The sequence below is a fragment of the Rhipicephalus microplus genome, unplaced genomic scaffold (genome assembly GCF_043290135.1).
Source record: "Rhipicephalus microplus isolate Deutch F79 unplaced genomic scaffold, USDA_Rmic scaffold_42, whole genome shotgun sequence".
NCBI classification, from domain to species: domain Eukaryota; kingdom Metazoa; phylum Arthropoda; class Arachnida; order Ixodida; family Ixodidae; genus Rhipicephalus; species Rhipicephalus microplus.
The window spans coordinates 129,673-149,896 of NW_027464615.1; the positions used below are offsets into that span (position 1 = coordinate 129,673).

The 20,224-nt window shown below is 44.7% G+C and overlaps 1 protein-coding gene across 1 annotated transcript in view; it reads right to left on the minus strand.

The window, feature by feature from the left end:
* Positions 1-3,585: 3,585 nt before the first annotated feature.
* LOC119185816 (uncharacterized) overlaps positions 3,586-20,224 on the minus strand; it is a 34,628-nt gene continuing 17,989 nt past the window's right edge. The window contains exons 3-5 of the mRNA XM_075884661.1: positions 18,160-18,305; positions 6,921-7,050; positions 3,586-3,899 (exon numbers count right to left, since the gene is read on the minus strand). Coding sequence (XP_075740776.1) covers positions 3,656-3,899; positions 6,921-7,050; positions 18,160-18,305 — 520 coding nt within the window. The 3' untranslated portion in view covers positions 3,586-3,655. The remainder of the gene's footprint in view (positions 3,900-6,920; positions 7,051-18,159; positions 18,306-20,224) is intronic.

Genomic DNA, 20,224 nt, shown 5'->3' on the forward strand with positions numbered 1-20,224 from the left:
GTCGAGTCAAAGGAGCACCCCACACCTCCGTCGAAACTACGAAAGCGGAAACAGCGGGAACGTGCCAGTGTTGACAAGTGGTGACAACGTGGCCAGTTTGGCGGCTGTACATCTTAAAACCCAAACATTAATTCGTAATTACGAATAAATAATTTCTTGAAATATTTTAACACAAATAATGACGCATGTGTATTGTTAAATCTCTCTACATTATCTTGATTGCGATAACGTCAGAACGAAAATAGATATTTTTAGCACCACACATGTTTTTGCGAGAAATACCTGAATCACTCAACGACCGTTAAAGACTGCCGTGTTGCAGTGTGACCACTATATCCAGAAGATGGTGCTGCAGGCGACCTTTCGACAGCCGTCGACTCGATGGCCTTTGAAGACGGCCCGTGTGACACAGGTGTATAAGACGTCCAAAAATAAAGACGGTAACATAATAAAGAAAAAAAATATCATGCGTGCCTGTGTGTACCTGCGTGTGCTGTGTGCGTGTTCAATACAGGGAATCATCATCATCATCACCATCAGGCTGACTACGGCCACTGCAGGATAAAGGCCTCTCCCATGTTCCGCCACTTTGCTTGCTGCTGCCACTTTATACCCGCAAACTTCCTGGTCTCATCAGCCCACCTAACTTTCTGTCTCCCCCTAGCCCGCTTGCTTTCTCTAGGAATTTAGTCAGTTACCCTTAATCACCAGCGGTTATCCTGCCTACGCGCTACATGCCCGGCCCATGTCCATTTCATCTGCCTGGTTTCAACTATGATATGCTTAATCTCAGTTTGTTCCTGATCCACTCTACTCTTTTCTTATATCTTAAGGTTTCACCTGTCATTTTCCTTTCCATCGCTCGCTGCGTCGTCCTCAATTCAAGCTGAACCCTCTTTGTAAGTCTCCAGGTTTCTGTTCCATAGCTAAGTACCGGCAAGATAAAGCTGTTATATACCTTCCTCTTGAGGGATAGTGGCAATCTACCTGTCATGATTTTAGACTGCTTGCCAAATGAGCTCAATCCCATTCTTATTCTTCTAGTTACTTCAGTATTGTGGTCCGGCTACGCGGTCATTACCTGTCCCAAGTAGACATAGTCTTTCACAACTTCAAGTACACTACTGCCTACCTCGAAGCGCTGTTCTCTTTGAGGTTGTGGTACATTACTTTCGTTTTCTGCAGAATTGTTTTAAAACCTACCTTTTTGCTCTTCTTGATTGATTGATATGTGTGGTTTAACGTCCCAAAACCACGATATGATTATGAGAGACGCCGTAGTGGAGGGCTCCGGAAATTTCGACCACCTGGGGTTCTTTAACGTGCACCCAAATCTGAGCACACGGGCCTACAACATTTCCGCCTCCATCGGAAATGCAGCCGCCGCAGCCGGGATTTGAACCCGCGACCTTCGGGTCAGCAGCCGAGTACCTTAGCCACTAGACCACCGCGGCGGGGCCTTTTTGCTCTTCTTGTCCAACTCTGAAATCATGAGGTGAAATTCGTCCCCTGAGTTAATCTGCAATGCAATGTCATCAGCAAAGCGCAGGTTTAACTAGGTGCTCACCATTAACTCTCATTCCTAACTCTTCCCACTCAAGGCCTCTGAAAACCTCATTCAAGCATGGGATAAATAGCGTTGGCGAGACTGTATCCTCTTGCCTTACACCCTTTTTGATTGCTATTTTCTTGCTTTCTTTGTGGAGAACTATGGTGGCAGTTGAACTCCATACTTGGATAAAAAATTGCGATTGCACCTCTATTGCACGCGTCCTGTGCAAGATGGAAATGACTTGATGTGTCTGCAGCTTTAATGTCAAGTTAGGCAACAATCATCACGAAACTGAATCTAAGAAGAGAAACGGCATACGAGCGGTGTATACATAACGCTTCACACGCAGGGCAACTACACCACTATCAAAGAATGGGTTGTGTTAAAAACAACAGGAGCAAATGTGCGCCAACTCGTTGAAATTCACTTCCGTGTAGTGAATGTGTACGTTGGCGTGAAAGAAGTTGATGTATGTATTTTGTTCGTAAGAGCGCACTTTGCCCCAAGCAAAAACTTCCGTGCAACTGATAGAACATATTTCTTGCGAAATTTCGTACTGCGATTTGTGAGTCTGTGATGACAAATGGGGCATTAGTGTGAGCTATATGCAGAGAGCAATAGCTACCTCCTCCGCTGCTTCGACGTGTCTAGTATTGATAGAAGCATTGGTTATTCATTCGTTCATACTGTCTACAACCGCAAAAGCAAAATGTCGGTGGTCCCGATGGCGCACTGCATAAATAAGGAGCACTTCGTCATTGCGTCCAAATCTCTATACACTATTCTCCACTCATCGATTACCTACTTCGTCGGTGTAAGCATGCATAACCAAACTATGTGGCCCACAACCCAAGCAGCCAAGATGCTCTATTTTGCGGTTCAGCACTGTGTAGGGAACTCTAATCTGGGGTCCTGAGGCCTTTAAAATGCAGAGTTTGGGCGAAACTTTAGGAATGAAGGCCTTTTTCAGGCCCTTTCGGCCAAAGCCAAGCATGTAACTACATTTGAATCACATCGCTAAAATATAAATGTCTGAACATGAAGGGCACACTGATCATTTTTCCGCGGTCCCCGCTTCTAAAATACTCACCGTTAGAACAACTATAGCTGCTCCGGTGGTGAGCATTTAGAGTGGCTTTCAAAACTACCTCGTACTAGAGTGGCTTTAACATCTGCGGATGCTGGATGCAAGTGCACCTATTCGAAGAACCAACGAAAAGAGATACCACTTTAATGTATTTACGCTGTTCGCCCAACAATCGCTTCCCACACTTTTCCCTAACTACGACCGAGAACCATCGCCTTTCATGAAACAAAGACTCAATTCATTCCTTCGTTCATTTCTAAAGAAATTACAAAATTTCTAAAGTTAATGCAGCTGAACTTCAGGTTCATATGGTCACCAGTAAGTGCGCTGCAACCCACCCGTGTGGCTGGGCCTTCGCGACGACACAATGCAGATGTGAGACGCGAACAGTTATAGATACTGCTGAGCAAACATCTTGCGGAGCTTCCACGGCGTTGACTCTTGCGTATGAAACATAGCATGGACACACACAATCAGATGCTACTTCTAAAGTTAACTAAGCACATAATGAATATGATGACAATGAATAGACATTTAGCATTAGTTAGCAACCTTTTGAGTTTACGTTTGAAAAACGCCTGTGAGTTGGCTTTTCCGCAGCAATGTTTTCCAAGTAGAAGCCTTTTTCCCAGACAACTTTTGCTGTTCTGACGACGTAGACTGCTCCACATTCCAGCGAAGGTGGGGAGCAAGGAACCTCAAAGGCTTTTCAACGCACACTGCCGGAATGACATGCCTCTTTGTACGCTACGTGCATACGTGGATGAAGAGAATAGTAGAAACGAAATAAACGAAAGGCAGGAGTCAATGACGAATAGTAGAAACAATTTTCCGTCTTGTCTATGATATAGGTTATTTGGTTGAAAACAAAACTTGCTCGCATGTTTTGCAAACTCTTTGCAAACTATTTTGCAAACTGTTCATTCTGTGATTCTGAAGCTCGCGATGTCGTCAATATCATTAGTTCGATTTATTGGCATCTAATTGCCCCAAACGTTGACAGTCGCAACGTGCTGTCAGGCGTCTATAGCCTCTAGCACTTTGATTAGCGGCGCGATCACGGAGCGTAGGCTCGCGTCCCCCGGTTTGTCGTCGTACTTGATCGCCTCGCACTTCGCCTTGTCCCAGTGGTTCACGCACAAGATGCCCAGCATATTGCCCTCGTAGTGCTTCAGGAGTCTCTTGACGAAGTCGTGCGCCCCCTTATCACAGGTGCCGCGGATGGCGTCGCTCATGCAGACCTCCAGTTTCTTGTACTTACTGCGCAAGAAAAGGCAGACAAGAGGTGTCAACTCTGTCAACGCGAATGAAACTATACCAATGCAGAACCATTGTATCCTTGTAGCCGCACTAATTGTTGAAACAAGAACAAGTGATTGAGCTATCGTTGATTTCATGGTTACCACTACTTCTTTTCACTTAGCTGCTGGGCCATAAGAAGCAAAAAAAGTATTTTGCTCAATGAGCTAAGAAGTTTCATTTTTCACCGAACACACTAGTCTTAGCCCACAGAAGAAATATGCATTCGTGCACACGAGGTTTGTTCCGGTGAGTACTGATCACAAATAGCAGGTTCCTCAGAGAAGCGGTCAAGGACATTTATTGATACGCTACTCTTTTGGGACTTTTGTCTGTCACCATTTGAGGCATGCATATATATATATATATATATATATATATATATATATAGGCAGGCATGGTGGTTGAGTGGCCGTAGCGTTGCATATAGTCTAGTAGATCCTCCGTGAGCGGTCACAACGTGGTTTATTTCGACGTTTCGGCCTAGAGTCTGGCCTTCATCAGGAATAAAGATACAGTTGATGAAGGCCAGACTCTAGGCCGAAACGTCGAAATAAACCACGTTGTGACCGCTCACGGAGGATCTACTAGACTACATATATATATATATATATATATATACAGAACATGACGGCAATGGCCAAAACTCTCCGAATCGATTGTTCTACAACGAAGAGCAAGCTTTTGAGGCAGTGAGTTGCATGAAACCGACGAAGACATTTCGGGGGAAGGGGGGCAGCACGGCAAAGCGACGCGTGCTTGGCAGTCAGAGGGTAAAAAATTGGGCTAAACTCTAACCAAACTATAAAACTGGGACAAAAATATAGAAACTGCCTACAGGTTATGTCCGCACGTATGGCCGAAAGTCATAACCTTATTTGAAGTGAAAACTGACATGTGGGCCTCCATATAAGAGGTCACCATGGAAGGGGCAATGCTTTCACGCCGTGCTGAGGGAGTAACAATACCGCCCCATGGCCGCAATGTTCCGAACCCTGCTCTAAAAACAATGAAGCTGCTTTGTCCTAGTGATGCAAAGCTGGGCTACAGCAGAGCTGGTCAACACGTTCTGGTCCTGGCTTGGCGAGGTGGTGTTCGGTTTTTCCAAGTTTCGCAAGGTAATTTACGTATTGCCTATCAACTTTTTGACTATAAATTGATCTTCAGGACGTATCAGGGATACATTTTCTTTAGTCAGGCCAAGCTCATCCAAGCATCTTGCAGAATTTAGTCATTGATCAGTATTTTTTTATCTTTTGATAGGTTCCCAATTGGCTATGCCTGGGCCTTGTATTGTATAAAAGGCTGTAGTTGAAATATTAGGCATTTACTATCGTATGGCCTTCTATTTGGGCCATCGTCAAGACTTCCAAGCATTGTAATAGGTTTATTGGTTACAATTAAGTTAGAGATTTAGTATTTATTGGCATTGGCGGACTATTATTAGGCTTTAGCCATGTATTTGGACTTAGCGTAACACATACGAACATTTTATGCGCTTTAGCGAAAATTGAAGGATTATATATTAGCTGTTGATTTGTTATCGATGGACTACCACTATACTCGGCGAGAACTTATCTTGACATTACAGCGAAAGGACAACGGCAGCAGGGCTTCTGCACATTCGCCTTCCTCCGCAAGTATAGTCCACACCGTCATGTACGTCATGATTCATTTCAAAAACGGGCCCGCGGAAAGGGTGGCGCTAAAACTGGAAAGAAAAGGTAGCCACTCTTCAAATTGAAAGATTATTGTTTTTCACCTATGACTTCCTGCAACTGTTCGAGTCTCATATGAAAGCAGCAATATTTCCGCAAAGCAAATGATAAAATTTTCCAGTAAACTTATCTATTTTTCGCGTGATAGCAGGTATGCGTTTACGTTCTGTATCTTCCACAGTTCTGTCCAGAAATAATGTCGCCTAGTGTAGATATTCATGGCGATACTCCCGTACCCGCCGGATCCATCTGGCGTACACCTATTTCCGAGACCGCCAGGCTTGCTGAAGAGTGTCGCGAGCTTGCCAAGATTTTTACGACGCATGAGCAAGAGCGACCGAAAAGTATTCATGATGGCTCCACCCCACGTTCTTTCCTGGTTCCCTCGTATAGCTCTCAATCCTAACCTTTGTAACTGGCCTTTCTTCCAAACTACTTCCGAAATACGAAGGCCCCTACCGTGGTCATCGAGCGCACATCTCCGGCCAACTATCTGATCGAACCAATTGAACAGTCTTCGGACATGCGCCGTCGCGGGCGCAACATCGTCAACGTGGAGCGCCTGAAGGCTTATTATGACCCGCTCGTAGTGACAAGCCGTTAGGTCGCCAGGCAGCTCCCTCTTGGACCCAGGGGTAATTGTAGCGAAGCTTCCGAACTCTGAAATGGGTCGAACTCTGGAGTGCCTTCTTGTGGGTCCACCCAGAAAAAACGCCGTTCGCGCTGCGAGTCCGTGCTTGGCCGTGACAGTCGTCATAGGGAATGATCGCTGGTTGTCGGGTGATGAACGCCTTAACGATGGCTAAGCTTAGCTCAACAAGTTTTAACTATGCTTATGTACACTCGACTGCGCTCTGTTAAGCTTGAATATATGAATTACACAAAGCTAGGTCGAGTTTTCACGAGTGCCGCACGCAGATCAAAAAGTTTAAGCTGTTCGGCTGTTGGAAATCAAGGAATAGACAACCTGCGATAGAGACATGGTCAGTTAAGGAAAGGTCATGTGTAATACGAAGGAATTGTCTCCCAGCAGGATTGATTGATTCAGTCATTCATTCATTGGTTCATTGAGTCATCGATTGAAGTGATTTAATATAATTTCACGAAGTCCCCGCAATCAAACCCATTTTCACAGTTTACCAGCATCTCGAGCAGCATGACACCCACCACAACTTTTATTCTTCGCGACAGGAACGATGCTAGCTGAGCACAATGAACTTACATCCACACGTGCTTAGTTAGGTCGCTGGTGTGACCCACTTACCAGCAGCCACCGGTGATTCGCTGTCTCGGCTCCAACCTCGAGGCGACATCCAGGTCCATGATGAAGTTTTTGACGCAGGTGTGGAACTTAGAGCCCACCTTGTTCAGGCATGGAGCGTACTTTGTAAAGTCTGCATGCATAAAAAAAACAAAAAAACGTTCGTCATCTTCAGGGCTTGAATCAAACGACTACGATGTATTTCGGTACAATGACACATTTTCACTCACTAAGAACTTAAACACCACTGCAATGCTTACACTGATGCTCTGTTTCGCCAGCTCAATGGTGTTAGTGCCATTGCCGCGACTCTTTTCACATAATTTGTGGAGCGAGCGTGTGTCCCAGTGGAAAAGAAAGGGGAACCGACCAGGCACGAAATGGGGCGCAAGAAATGCCCGGAAACCGCAACAATGAAGAAGACCATGGTTATCGACAGTAGCACCGACCTCTCCTTATATACGTTTAACAGAAGAAGCGCTGTCCCCGAATTCAGCTAAGGCCGTCTTTACTTGGCTTTCGTTTGACGCTGAAGGTAACGCTTCTCTTTCGTTCAATAAGTGAGAATGATAAAGGGGAAACAACAATTAGTCAGTCCCACACATACTCAAATACGCAACATTTACGCCATATCCTCACCACTCTGCGACGAATTTACTGATGTTCTGATGAAGGCCGGACCCGCGGCCGAAACGTCAATAAAATCAATTCGTACGTGCGTCTTCTTCCCTACGGATAATCTTACCCTGACCCAGCATCACTTTTGTTTTTTTTGTCTTTAGTATATATATATATATATATATATATATATATATATATATATATATATATATATATATATATATATATATATATATATATATACATATATATATATATATATATATATATATTAATGAGATATAACAGACAGTAATGCCAAGGAATGTACAGGGGAAGTTATTAGACCAATGGAATGTAAAAATAAGAAGAAAGAAAAGTGGATGAATAAATTACCAACTGTGAGCTGGTAATTTTTTCATCCACTTTTCTTTCTTCTTATTTTTACATTCTATTGGTTCTAATAACTTCCCCTGTACATTCCTTGGCATTATTGTCTGTTATAACTCATTATTATTGTGTTAAAACACGGAAAAACGAGCCCTTAGGTATACACTTGTTTCCCTTATATATATATATATATATATATATATATATATATATATATATATATATATATATATATATATATTTGTCAGCGTGTTTGTCACGGAAGTGATGTCTTCCTTAGGAAACTGGCGTGACGAAATAGAAATGATGGTGTGGCCCAATAAATTGCGAGAAAAGGCGGGCATTCTTGTAAAGTCATCTATGGCTGTTCTTTACCGACGAATTCCCGCAACAATTTCAGTCTCATAATATATAAAGCACCATTTATTTAAACAAGGCAAATGAGAACTTTTTCAATTAACTTGAATACTACGTTAAGGGGTATTAGTAAGCAGGCACTTTGGTTTTGCAGCTTCCACAGTGCTTTCAAGAAAACTTGTCATCAAGTATAGTTCTTTGCTTTGTTCTGTAGAGCGTAAAAATAGGAATTCATGTCGTTCGTCAAAGAAATTCTATATTGTAATTCCCGCCTGCGTATGCACACCCCTTGTTGAGTACAATGACAATAAACATGGGAGCAAAATAAAAAAAAATAATATAGAATAAAAATGTTCTATAGCCCTAATCTCTTCTTTAAAGTGAAACATTTTATGCCTGCTTGTCAGCACTTCACGAAAGCTACATTTCTGGTACATTCCAGTGTCGGCCTTGGATCCGCGCCACATTATTTGCAAGTCTCGGCTTTCTTTCTGGTGCCATGTGCACTGAAGCGCACGCTTCAAAGTATTGTTATCGAGAAAACTCTAGTGAGCGTCGCTTATGTCATCAGAGCCTTAGCTTCAGGACATGAGCAGATTCTATTTGCCAATAAACCACACACGTACGAGGAAACGTGTACAAAGCGCACCAAGTGAAAAGTGATATGCCGCAGGACTCAGTGGCTGTAAGCTCGTCGGATGGATGAAATTCCATCCCGTTAACAAAGAGCCACCTTGTACTTGCCTCGACGATAGCCGGCGATATATATATATATATATATATATATATATATATATATATATATATATATATGTGTGTGTGTGTGTGTGTGTGTGTAGTTCGTTTTTATACTAATATTTATGTCTTCAAAAAATCAGGAAAAAATAGACCATCTCCCACAGAAGGAAACCGCGATGGATTGCGAAGCAGCGGCGGTGTGCATGGCGCTGACCCGGTGGAGTCGCTGCGTATGTGTCGTGCTCGGGCAGTCGAGCAACAGAAGATACACATCCTCGTCGACGAGGCCACACAAACATGTTGACGATGGTGCACGCTGAATACATCGTAAGAAGTACTTTGCGGAAGCACATGCGAGTCTTGGGCAATGTCTGAGTGAGCCGATACGTCTTAAAAGCTGAGGCTCTAATTTGCACTCAATATTAGGCTCAACCGCGTGCAGGATGGATTCCCTTGTGGTCTCTGAGAGAGAGGTCGGTCAGTGAAATTCACGTTTTGGTTTTTCGTAAATTCAGCGCACTGATATACACAAATGAGGTGGGTAGCTCTGTAACACCTACATAATGTCGGGTCCTGGCACGTAGTTTGATAAGAAACGATTCCTTCAGGAACCCGTTAAGAGCGGCTTGAATCTGACTTTGTGGCTTTGACATTACATCATCATCACCATCATCATCATCATCATCATCAGCCTGACTACGTCCACTGCAGGACAAAGGCCTCTCCCATGTTCCGCCAGTTAACCCGGTCCTGTGCTTGCTGCTGCCAATTTATACGCGCAAACTTCTTAATCTCATCTGCCCACCTAACCTTCTGTCTCCCCTTAACCCGCTTCCCTTCTCTGGGAATCCAGTTAGTTACCCTTAATGACCAGTGGTTATCCCGTCTAAGCGCTACATGCCCGGCCCATGTCCATTTCCTCTTCTTTATTTCAACTATGATACCCTTAACCCCCGTTTGTCTCCTAATCCACTCTGCTCTCTTCTTTTCTCTTAAGGTTACACCTACCATTTTTCTTTCCATTGCTCGCTGCGTCGTCCTCAATTTAAGCTGAACCCTTTTTGTAAGTCTCCAGGTTTCTGCTCCGTAGCTAAGTACCGGCAAGATACAGCTGTTATATGCCTTCTTCTTGAGCGATAGTGGCAATCTACCTGTCATAATTTGAGAGTGCTTGCCGAATGTGCTCCACCCCATTCTTATTCTTCTAGTTTCAATCTCGTGGTTCGGCTCTGCGGTTATTACCTGCCCTAAGTAGACATAGTATTTTATAACTTGAAGTGCACTATTACCTATCTCGAAGCGCTGCTCTTTTCCGAGGTTGTTGTACATAACTTTTGTTTTCAGCAGATTCATTTTAACACCCACCTTTCTGCTCTCCTTGTCTAACTCCGTAATCATGAGTTGCAATTCGTCCCCTGAGTTACTCAGCAATTCAATGTCATCGGCGAAGCGCAGGTTACTAACGTACTCTCCATTAACTCTTATCACTAACTTTTCCCAATCTAGGCTTCTGAAAACTTCCTGTAAGCACGCTGTCAATAGCATTGGGGCGACTGTGTCCCCCTGCCTTACACCCTTCTTGATTGGTATTCTGTTGCTTTCTTTATGAAGCACTATGGTAGCAGTTGATCCCCTGTAGATTTCTTTCAGGATGTTTCTATATACTTCCTGGACGCCCTGGTTCCGCAGTGTCTGCATGATGGCTGATAATTCCACTGAATCAAACGCCTTCTCATAATCTATGAAGGCTATGTATATTGGTTGGTTATATTCTGAGCATTTCTCTATTACCTGATTGATAGTGTGAATGTGGTCGATTGCTGAGTAGTCTGTTCAAAATCCTGCTTGTTCCTTTGGTTGATTGAATTCTAATGTTTCCTTTACTCTGTTAGCAATTCCCTCTGTAAATAGCTTGTATACTACAGAGAGCAAGCTGATCGGCCTGTAATTCAAGTCCTTGTAATCTCCTTTTTTATGTATTAAGATTATGTTAGCGTTCTTTCAAGACTCTACTACTCTTCCCGTCAGGAGACACCTCGTAAACAGGGTAGCTAGTTTTTCTAACACAATCTGTCCTCCATCTTTCAGCAGATCTGATGTTACCTGATCCTCACCAGCAGCTTTACCTCTTTGCATGCTCTCCAAAGCTTTTCTGACTTCTTCTATCATTACTGGTGGGGTGTCATCCAGGTTACTGCTAGTTCTTATAGTATTAAAGTCGTGGTTGTCTCGGCTACTGTACAGATCTCTGTAAAACTCCTCCACTATTTTAACTATCCTATTCATATTGGTAGTTATTTTGCCTTCTTTGTCCCTTAGTGCATACATCCGACTTTTGCCTATCCCAAGTTTTCTCTTCACTGCTTTGACGCTTCCTCTGTTTTTCAGAGCGTGTTCAATTCTCTCCATGTTATGCCTTCTTACATCGCATATCTTACGTCTATTAATCAACTTCGAAAGCTCTGCCAGTTCTATTTTGTCTGTTGTACTTGACACTTTCGTGATTTGACGCTTCTTCATTAGGTTTTTCGTTTCCTGGGAAAGCTTGCCAGTGTCCTGTCTAACTACCCTGCCTCCAACTTCCACTGCACACTCCGTAATGATACTCGTCAGATTATCATTCATTGTATCTACGCTGAGGTTAGTTTCCTCACTAAGAGCCGAGTACCTGTTCTGCAACGACACTCTGAATTCCTGTACTTTCCCTCTCAGTGCTAGCTCATTGATTTGCTTCTTGCGTATCAGTTTCTGTCGTTCCTTCTTCAAGTCTAAGCGAATTCGAGACCGTACCATTCTAGGGTCACTGCATCGTACCTTGCCAACCACTTCCACATCCTGCACGATTCCTGGGTGTGCACTCATTGTAAAGTCTATTTCGTTCTTATTTTTGCCATTAGGGCTCCTCCATGTCCACTTGCGGTTTTCTCGTTTTCGGTAGAAGGTATTCAAAATCCATAAATTATTGCGTTCTGCGAATTCTACTAGTAGCTCTCCTCTGGCGTTTCTAGTACCGATGCCATAATCTCCTACTGCCTGGTCTCCAGCCTGCTTCTTCCCTACCTTTGCATTGAAGTCACCCATTACTATAGTATACTGTGTTTTCACCTTTCTCATTGCCGATTCCACGTCTTCATAGAAGCTTTCAACTGAAGCGTCATCATGGCTGGATGTAGGCGCGTAAGCCTGTACTACCTTCATTTTGTATCTTTTATTCAGTTTAATTACAATGCCTACCACCCTTTCATTATTGCTATAGTATTCCTCTATGTTGCCAGCTATGTTTCTGTGAATAAAGAACCCCATTCCCAGTTCTCTTCTGTCTGCCAATCCCCGATAGCAAAGGACGTGCCCATTCTGTAGCACCGTATAGGCCTCATCTGTCCTCCTAACCTCACTGAGCCCTATTATATCCCATTTTACACCTTCTAGCTCCTCGAATAGTGCAGCTAGACTTCCCTCACTAGATAAGGTTCTAGCGTTAAACGTTGCCAAGTTCAGGTTCCAATGGCAGCCTGTCCGGATCCAGAGAATCTTAGCACCCTCTGCTGAGTTGCAGATCTGACCGTCGCCATGGTCAGTTGTTTCGCAGCTGCTGGGGACTGAGGGCCGTGAGTTATTTGACGTATGCATGTCGGAGGTAGTGGCCAGATACTGCACCAGGGTGGCCAATCCTTCTCTGGTGAGGGAGTGCGTTCCCGGCGGTGGTTACCGGTGAGTCCGCACCCCGGACCTCTTAATGCAGTTCTATCAACACGCTGATTTTTTTAATCCGGTTGGGAACTGCGCGGCACCGAGATTTGAACCACGGACCTCTTGCATGCGAGACGGATGCTCTAACCACTACGCCATCGCCGCACGACTTTGACATTACATCTCTGTGAAATCGCACGATAGGGCAGGACAACGTCGGTGCGCAACTTGAAACAATGATGTTTTCTTAGGTCCATTAGATGCCTTGTGAATGTTGAAAAGTTGACTGACAACGCTCCTCAAAAGTCAACACTAGTGATGATGAAAATCATAAATGAGCATGTCAACAGACGGCGTCATCACGACGTCGCCGTGGCGTCCTATATAGCTGCGCCATGTGATGTTGTCGTCACAAGAAAGCAAATCAAATCGTTGCTTGGTGACAGGTGCACCAATTATCCAGGCAATTATCCAGGGTTCGGTGCTAGAAAATTGGGAAGCCCCTGGGTTTTCGCATTCAAGAGTTAAACACGACAGCAACATCCTCTGCCTAGTGCTCACTTCAACCACTCATAGCTGCTTTTTATTTTATGATGTCCCTCGAGGATGTACTGCGGAACCGTTCAACTTTTTTTGTTTTTTTTTCTTTTTCTTTCTTCCCTCTTTTTCTTACCTTTTGGAAATTTTGCTGTTGTTTTGCTCTCACTTTATTTCTATTGATTTCGTCCCCTCTTCTTATCTCTGTCTTTATTTTTCTTTCTCTTTTTGTTGCCTTTCCAATTCTTTCCTTCCTTTATTGTTCCCTTTATATTTCATGTTTGCTTCCGTTTTGCCTCTATCTTTATTATATGTGGTCTCACCTACGTTACGTCAAGCCATGACAGTATGAAGCAGCCCGGTCCCTAAGGTGTCTCGCACATATCCTCATCGAGGCACTCAAAGAAACAGAGGAAACAAGTTGAGCCGCATCTTCGAAGCAAGTGATGCTGAAGAAGGCTCGTCTAGAGGTTGAATTTGGTAAACCGTGAATCCCCCGTACATGCATCCGCTTCACCATCATACAAAGACGTGTCCTATCCATTTTTTTTTCAAACCTCCTTGCCCTATCAGGGGCAGGCAAGGTTTAAGACATTAAACTCCAACAACAACAAAACAACATTATTATTATTATTATTATTATTATTATTATTATTATTATTATTATTATTATTATTATTATTATTATTATTATTATTATTATTATTATTATTATTATTATTATTATTATTTCTTTTTGCGGCGTCTTCACTCCCCGTATTCCGCGATAATCAGAGGATTCGACCGGAAGTCGCAAGCGCCCCGAGCCTCTGAATGGTGCCAACCATAGAGTTCCATACAATTATTGTACGAAACTCTATGGCGCCAACAATGGGCGCGCCAACGGACGCCCGTCCCGTCGGAGTTCGCGTTCTGAGAGCGTTGCGTCGCTTGCACAGCGTACAGAAACTCCGCGTCCTTGCCCTTCACATGCAAGCTGATCTCAAGGCAACGCACACCATGAAAATATTACAACAGCAAGTTTCCCAAATCACGCATATGATCCACCGCATCACCTAGCGAAGGCATGCACTTCAGGAGCAAGACATTCTACGTACAATTAATGCCTGCATAGTAAGTCGCATCACCTACCACGTCCCTTATGAAACCCTAACGCCTGCGCAAGAGAGAAGACTGGACATTCTCCTCCGCAGAGCCGTCAAGGCGGCGCTTGGACTACCTACGTAGGCATTCACCAACCGTCTCCTAGCCATGTGTGTAAACAACAACCTGAGGGAACTAACCTAAGCACAACTTAATAGTCAGCTGCGAAGACTCCGCAGCACCCAAGTGGGAGAGCGGCTACTCGTCAGGCTAGAGTACCCTCCGAATCGATGTGGATACAGCACATCAGGGAAACAGCTACCCACTGACTTTCGAGCAAGAATTAAAGTCGCGCCACTTCAACGCAATATGCACATTGAGCGCAACGCTCAGTGACGGCGGGCAAGGGTAAAAAACCTCATGTGCCTCATCAATCAGTCTCCTCCAAACACTCTCTTATACCACGACGCCGCTAGACACCACTGCCGCAGTTTTACAGTTGAAGCAGTGGTGACCAATGATCATGACGTAGTAGCCTCAATCAGCGTACCTACAAAGAACATATCTGAAGGCTAAGAGTGTGCCGTCGCTCTGGCGATTTCCCACGCTGCCATAAGCTTTCCTCACACAAATGTTATTCTAAGGCTTACGCATTCAACGGATACCTGCCGTGCCTTCACACGGGGCATTGTCTCACAGCACACACACCGAATTTTGAACACCGCATTCCACACGCCACACAAGTTCAGACGTGTCTGGACCCCTGGGAACGCCTCTCTTCCCGGTCATGCCTGCGCTCATGCAGCTACCCGAGCACTCACTAACCGGGATCCCGAGGAATAGCTGTCCAACCCAGATGAGGACACAAACACGGAACTTCTAGGATTAGTATAGACGAGAAGGCATTCGGTACCCTCCACCACACCACACGCTCACACGAGAAGATGCAACTGCGGTGCGTCAACTGCAGCGAACAAATTTCCACACCTCTATTTCCTCCACATCCTCCATCCCACTTCTTACCCTGACAAATGCCCGGGCTGTGGAGCGGTACTAACGTTATTTCCCATAACGCTGGAATGTGAGCGTGCGCCTGCCAGGCGCTCTGCCCACTCCACTCCTATTCCTACCCTACAAGACTGGGAGGCCATGCTGCGTGATGAAAGCCCGAGTGGCCAGAGGGCGCTGGTGCGGCGGGCGCGAGACGTAGCAGCGGCTGTTGGAGCTCTGAACTGAGAGCCCCACCCAACATTTATCTATGATTGAATTGAAAAGCTTCTCTCTCTCTCTCTCTCTCTGTCTTGCACTGCGTGTCCTCTCATGCAAGAAGAGAGATGCACGCATCCATTCTGAGCCAGTCATTTGCTCCAGAGGGAGCGTGGTTACGATGGCGGGATGGATGAACAAGGCTGGAGCATTAGGAGCAAGCACCTAAAAGACTCCTTTTTGGCTTGAGAACGTGCTCAATATGTTGCAGGTGACCATGCTATTTATGGTTTTGCCTGCGTTAAGCCAAGCTACGATGGTATGGCACAGTCATAGTTCCTAAAAGGCTTCTCACTTAAAACTCGGAGGGTGCTTGAGCTTAGTCTTGATGAGTAAAACGCGATAGCATAATCCATCCCTCTGCGCATTGACTTCAATATAAGCCCAGCTTTGGTTCACGTGCATTTCCGAATCATCCGCATGAAAACGAATGCCTGTGCGCGTAACATTAGCAGTTTCAAGCTATCCTGTAATGCATTTTGCATGTAAAGCTGCGAAGAGTTCATTACGCCATAATTCTACCTTTTGAGAACAAGCGAGCACAGTCATACGCAAGGCAGCCTGAGAGCCCACACAGCTGCTCACGTTGTTGATGCTTTTGCTGATGATGATTAGATATGCCTGCGCGCTCTGTGTGCCTTCGAAACACTTCTTTGCGTTACGCGTTAGTGTATCCGAAACACCCTTCTCCGCGTGATTCACTGCTTCTTATTCACGTAAGCCTTTCTAGATTTTTCGGTCACGGACAACACCCACTTTTCACTAGCAACCAACGACATGGACGCCGCCGCTGACACTACGCTGATAGCTAAACTTCTAAGGAAAGAGCTGCGTGATGCTATCGCGCTAAAAAAAGAAAAGATCGTGCTCGCCTTTGAGTCGTTGCAAGCAAGCGCACAACGAATACAGTGAGTCGTTTAATAAGGCGAAAGCCTTCGATACTTCCCCAAATACGAAAGTCGGCGGTTCACGTCAGCAGCCTTCACACGAGTAATGCGAAATACCGCCATCGTGTGATGACATCATCACGACGTGTCATGTTACGAAAATTTGTGACGTCAGTATGTCATAACGTGACATCACTTGATGACGTCGACACATTAAGTGGTCGCTTGGTGAAACGTATACCTATCACGGAGGCCACGAAAAACAGTGTGAGGCCAGAAGGCCTCCAATTCATCCCATCTTGGAGGCAGCAGGAAACGAGGTTAGGCGCACAAAACTTTCACAAGATGGTGTAGGTGATCACTGAATCGACTCAGAAGCAAAACAAGATTACTTTCGCCTTAAAGTTGTCCCAGACGATTGCTTAAGAGGCTCCGGAAGCTATATTGATTACGAATGGATGATGTATGGATGAAAAACTTTTATTGGGGTCCTGAAGGATTCCACCCCCGTTTTATAGGGGTCGCGGGTTGCTCCATCTTGGGAAGGGGAGGCCTAGCCTCACCGCCGCATCGTGTGCCTTCTTGACAGCCTTGAGTTTTTGTATGAAAACAACAGTCGTGAGCTATACATAAAAGAAATTTTCAGAAAATTCTCAATTTTTTTGTAAAGAGGGGCACCTCCAGAGCATGTGGTTAAAGTGAGTGAGAACAACTTTATTATTGTCTAGTGCAGACGCTGAGTTTGCCACGCGTCACCCGGCTACTCCCACGCGGGGGCCGGCAGGTCTAGCCTGATGGCCCTGTCGCGGGCACACTGGACGGCCAGGATTTGGTCATGAAGTTCTGGGCTGTGCAGAAGCGCATCCCACTCGGGTTTGCTATAAGTCGGTCCAAGCGACCCGCACTCCCAGAGCATGTGTGCTAACGTAGCGGTCTGCCCGTAAGCGGCGCAGGTGGCATCGGGGGAATTTGTGAGGATAAATTGCATTTAGGTATGCTAACGACGGGTACGAATGGGTTTGAAGTAAGCGCAACGAGACGGCCTCTGCTATATTGAGTTTTGAATGTGGCATTGGGAATGCCTGCCTCTCCATGTAGAAATACTTGGTAATCTCGTTGTGTGTAGTAGGTGTGTCTAAAATCACTGCGATTGTGGCAGTCTGGACAACGTTCTGAAATGTCGGAGTAATGGCTATAGGTTACGAGGCTGGGTATGTTACCGTCTGAAGCATGCCAAGAAAGATTGCCTGTGGCCTATACAACTTTTCGTGTGGCAATGGAAAGGACCTACCTCCTAATTTATAGTGCTTTGTGATCTCGTTGAAGGTATTCAAAATGTCCCCAAAATGAAGGTTGAGGCTGATTCCTCTGTCTGAGAAGCACAAGACCCAGCGCGGTAAGTGAAGCATCGTGCCTTGGAGTGGGCTAGCTCGTTGACATCATTTAAAATATTAACTAACAAGTAATATTTATTTATTTAATTAAGTAAAAAAGTAACCTTCTGAAGACACGTTCTAGGTAACGAAATCGTCAGATGGTAGGACAGAGCAGTGAGCAGTAACACATAGGATAGCACCGTAGAAAAGGTTTTCTTCTTCGTAAGGCACACCCCCACTATCCATTGCTGCCGCAGTACAATTTATTTGTTCACCGTATACTTGCAAAGCGCACCTCTCAAGGTGGTGTTCACTCACCGTCACGGTACGAGCTCGACTTGAAGCAGCGTTCCATGATCTCCTTCTTAATGTCGTCCAGAAAGTCGTCGGCAAAGCCCCGGGTCATGCCTTTCGTGCATCTCTGGACGTAATCACGGCTCCAGACCTGCGCCTCAGACTGGGACCTGCGTTGCGCGACCCCGCCACACGATTGAAAAGACGATTGCAGTGTGGTTTTTACGGGCAATCTTGTTTTTTTTTTAAGCGTTTTCGATCACAGAATGTAGTCCACGTGCAGTGCAACTAAGATCCACCAGGAAGCCTGTGGTTGTGCGGTGTGTTTGAAGAGGTACGAAGACTTTCAACGATTGTTTCGACGCGAAAGCGTTAAACAGCTTGTTTCGTATAAATTAGTCGTGGGCATCGTCAGTTTTCAGCGAGAAATTACCATCTTATGCGTGAGTGAAAAATCGAGAACAATGTGAATAAAATCCTGGGTCAGATTGGGGATCTAAGCCGGGTCGTTCTGTTCCGACTGGTGATCGCACCCAGGTCGTTTGCGTGGCAAACAAATATTTGACGACGCAACCACGTATATACTTGTGAATACAGTTAAAATAACTTCCTCTGCTTAGAGATGCAGTGAAAGTAACTTTCTTGCTTTACAAATACACACGTCTTGCATACATGCTTCACAATACAACACAAAATTTTGCAGTAGTAATACATGGACAAGCGCCCATTGCCATTGAAAGAAGAACACAAACAGGAGGTAAAGGAAATGCGGGGATGTTAACCACTCTACAATGACCGGTGTGCTATCCAGCACTGAGGAAAGGAAAGAGCGCACAAACACCAAGTCCGTTGGCTTCAAAACATGTCGTTATTCTAATGCTTTCGTGGTTTAAAGCTGACAACCCATTACAAAAGGCACACACGTACGGCGGCGATTCCCTTAAGGCCATGTAATGGGTACATAGCAATTTTTTTAAGTACGCACTAAGAACATGATATCGCTGTTGCGTTTAACTCTTAAAGGTGAAGTTTTAGAATCCCCTAATTTTGTTTTGCAATCAGGGAAAGCTGTCCTCCTTACAGCAAGCGTACTTGCTATCACACAATAGCTAACGAACAATACAGATCTGTTGACTGCTATTTTTCGTTTTCATCTTTCTTTATATTTTGATTGGCTTACTGTGAAGATAGGTCACTTAATGTGCTAGTCTTGCTTTTTTGTAATAAAATACTACTCGCGAAATGCAACAGATAGACCAAGGAATAAACAAGGCGTTTTTTTATACGTTGCGTAAGCAGATGTTAGGGTTTTTGTATATGGCCTGCTCCTCCTTTTCACAGATATTGAAATTCGTTAAAATCAGAGCAGAGAAAATAATTTTTGACAGAAGATAACCAACAGAAATTTTATTTAATTATTGAAGTCATACAAATCGTCCACTCAAGTAGGAAGATGAAAAAAATAGCGCATCCTTAAGCGTGACCTTTGAAATCTGAACGCGATAGCAAAATCCTCTCCATAGTGCGGACTTCAAGCAGTTGATGCACACTTTTTAGGGGTGAAGCTCCTTAAGCCATAAGTTGTGTGTCAACGATGTATGCAGTAGTAGTAGGAGGATGAGGAGGTAGCCAACTCTGGTTCAGTCCTTGTAATGTCTACTGGATTGCGTTACTTCTATATGACCAATATATGATGAAAATATGCGAGATAGCGGTGCTTGGATTGTTTAGTAGATGAACGGACGGACGCACGGGTGCACGCACGGACAGATGCGTGGATGGATGCTTGGAAGGACGCAGGGAGAGTCGCGCGGACAGACGGATGGACACACGGGTGAACGCATGAATGGACGCACTGACGGACGCACAGTTGGATGGTCGAATGGATGGACGGAAGCAAGAACAAACGGACAGACTGACGAACGCTTCGCCACGCATCATCATGCACTGCGTGGATATGTTGTGATTCTTTATTGCATGAGGCTACTCGAGAAGTTTAAATTGTGGCTTAATGCAATGGACTCGATATAGATTAAAGTGGCTTTTGTCAGAGAAACGTTCGCAAATGGCTGCATTCAGTGTAACAGAT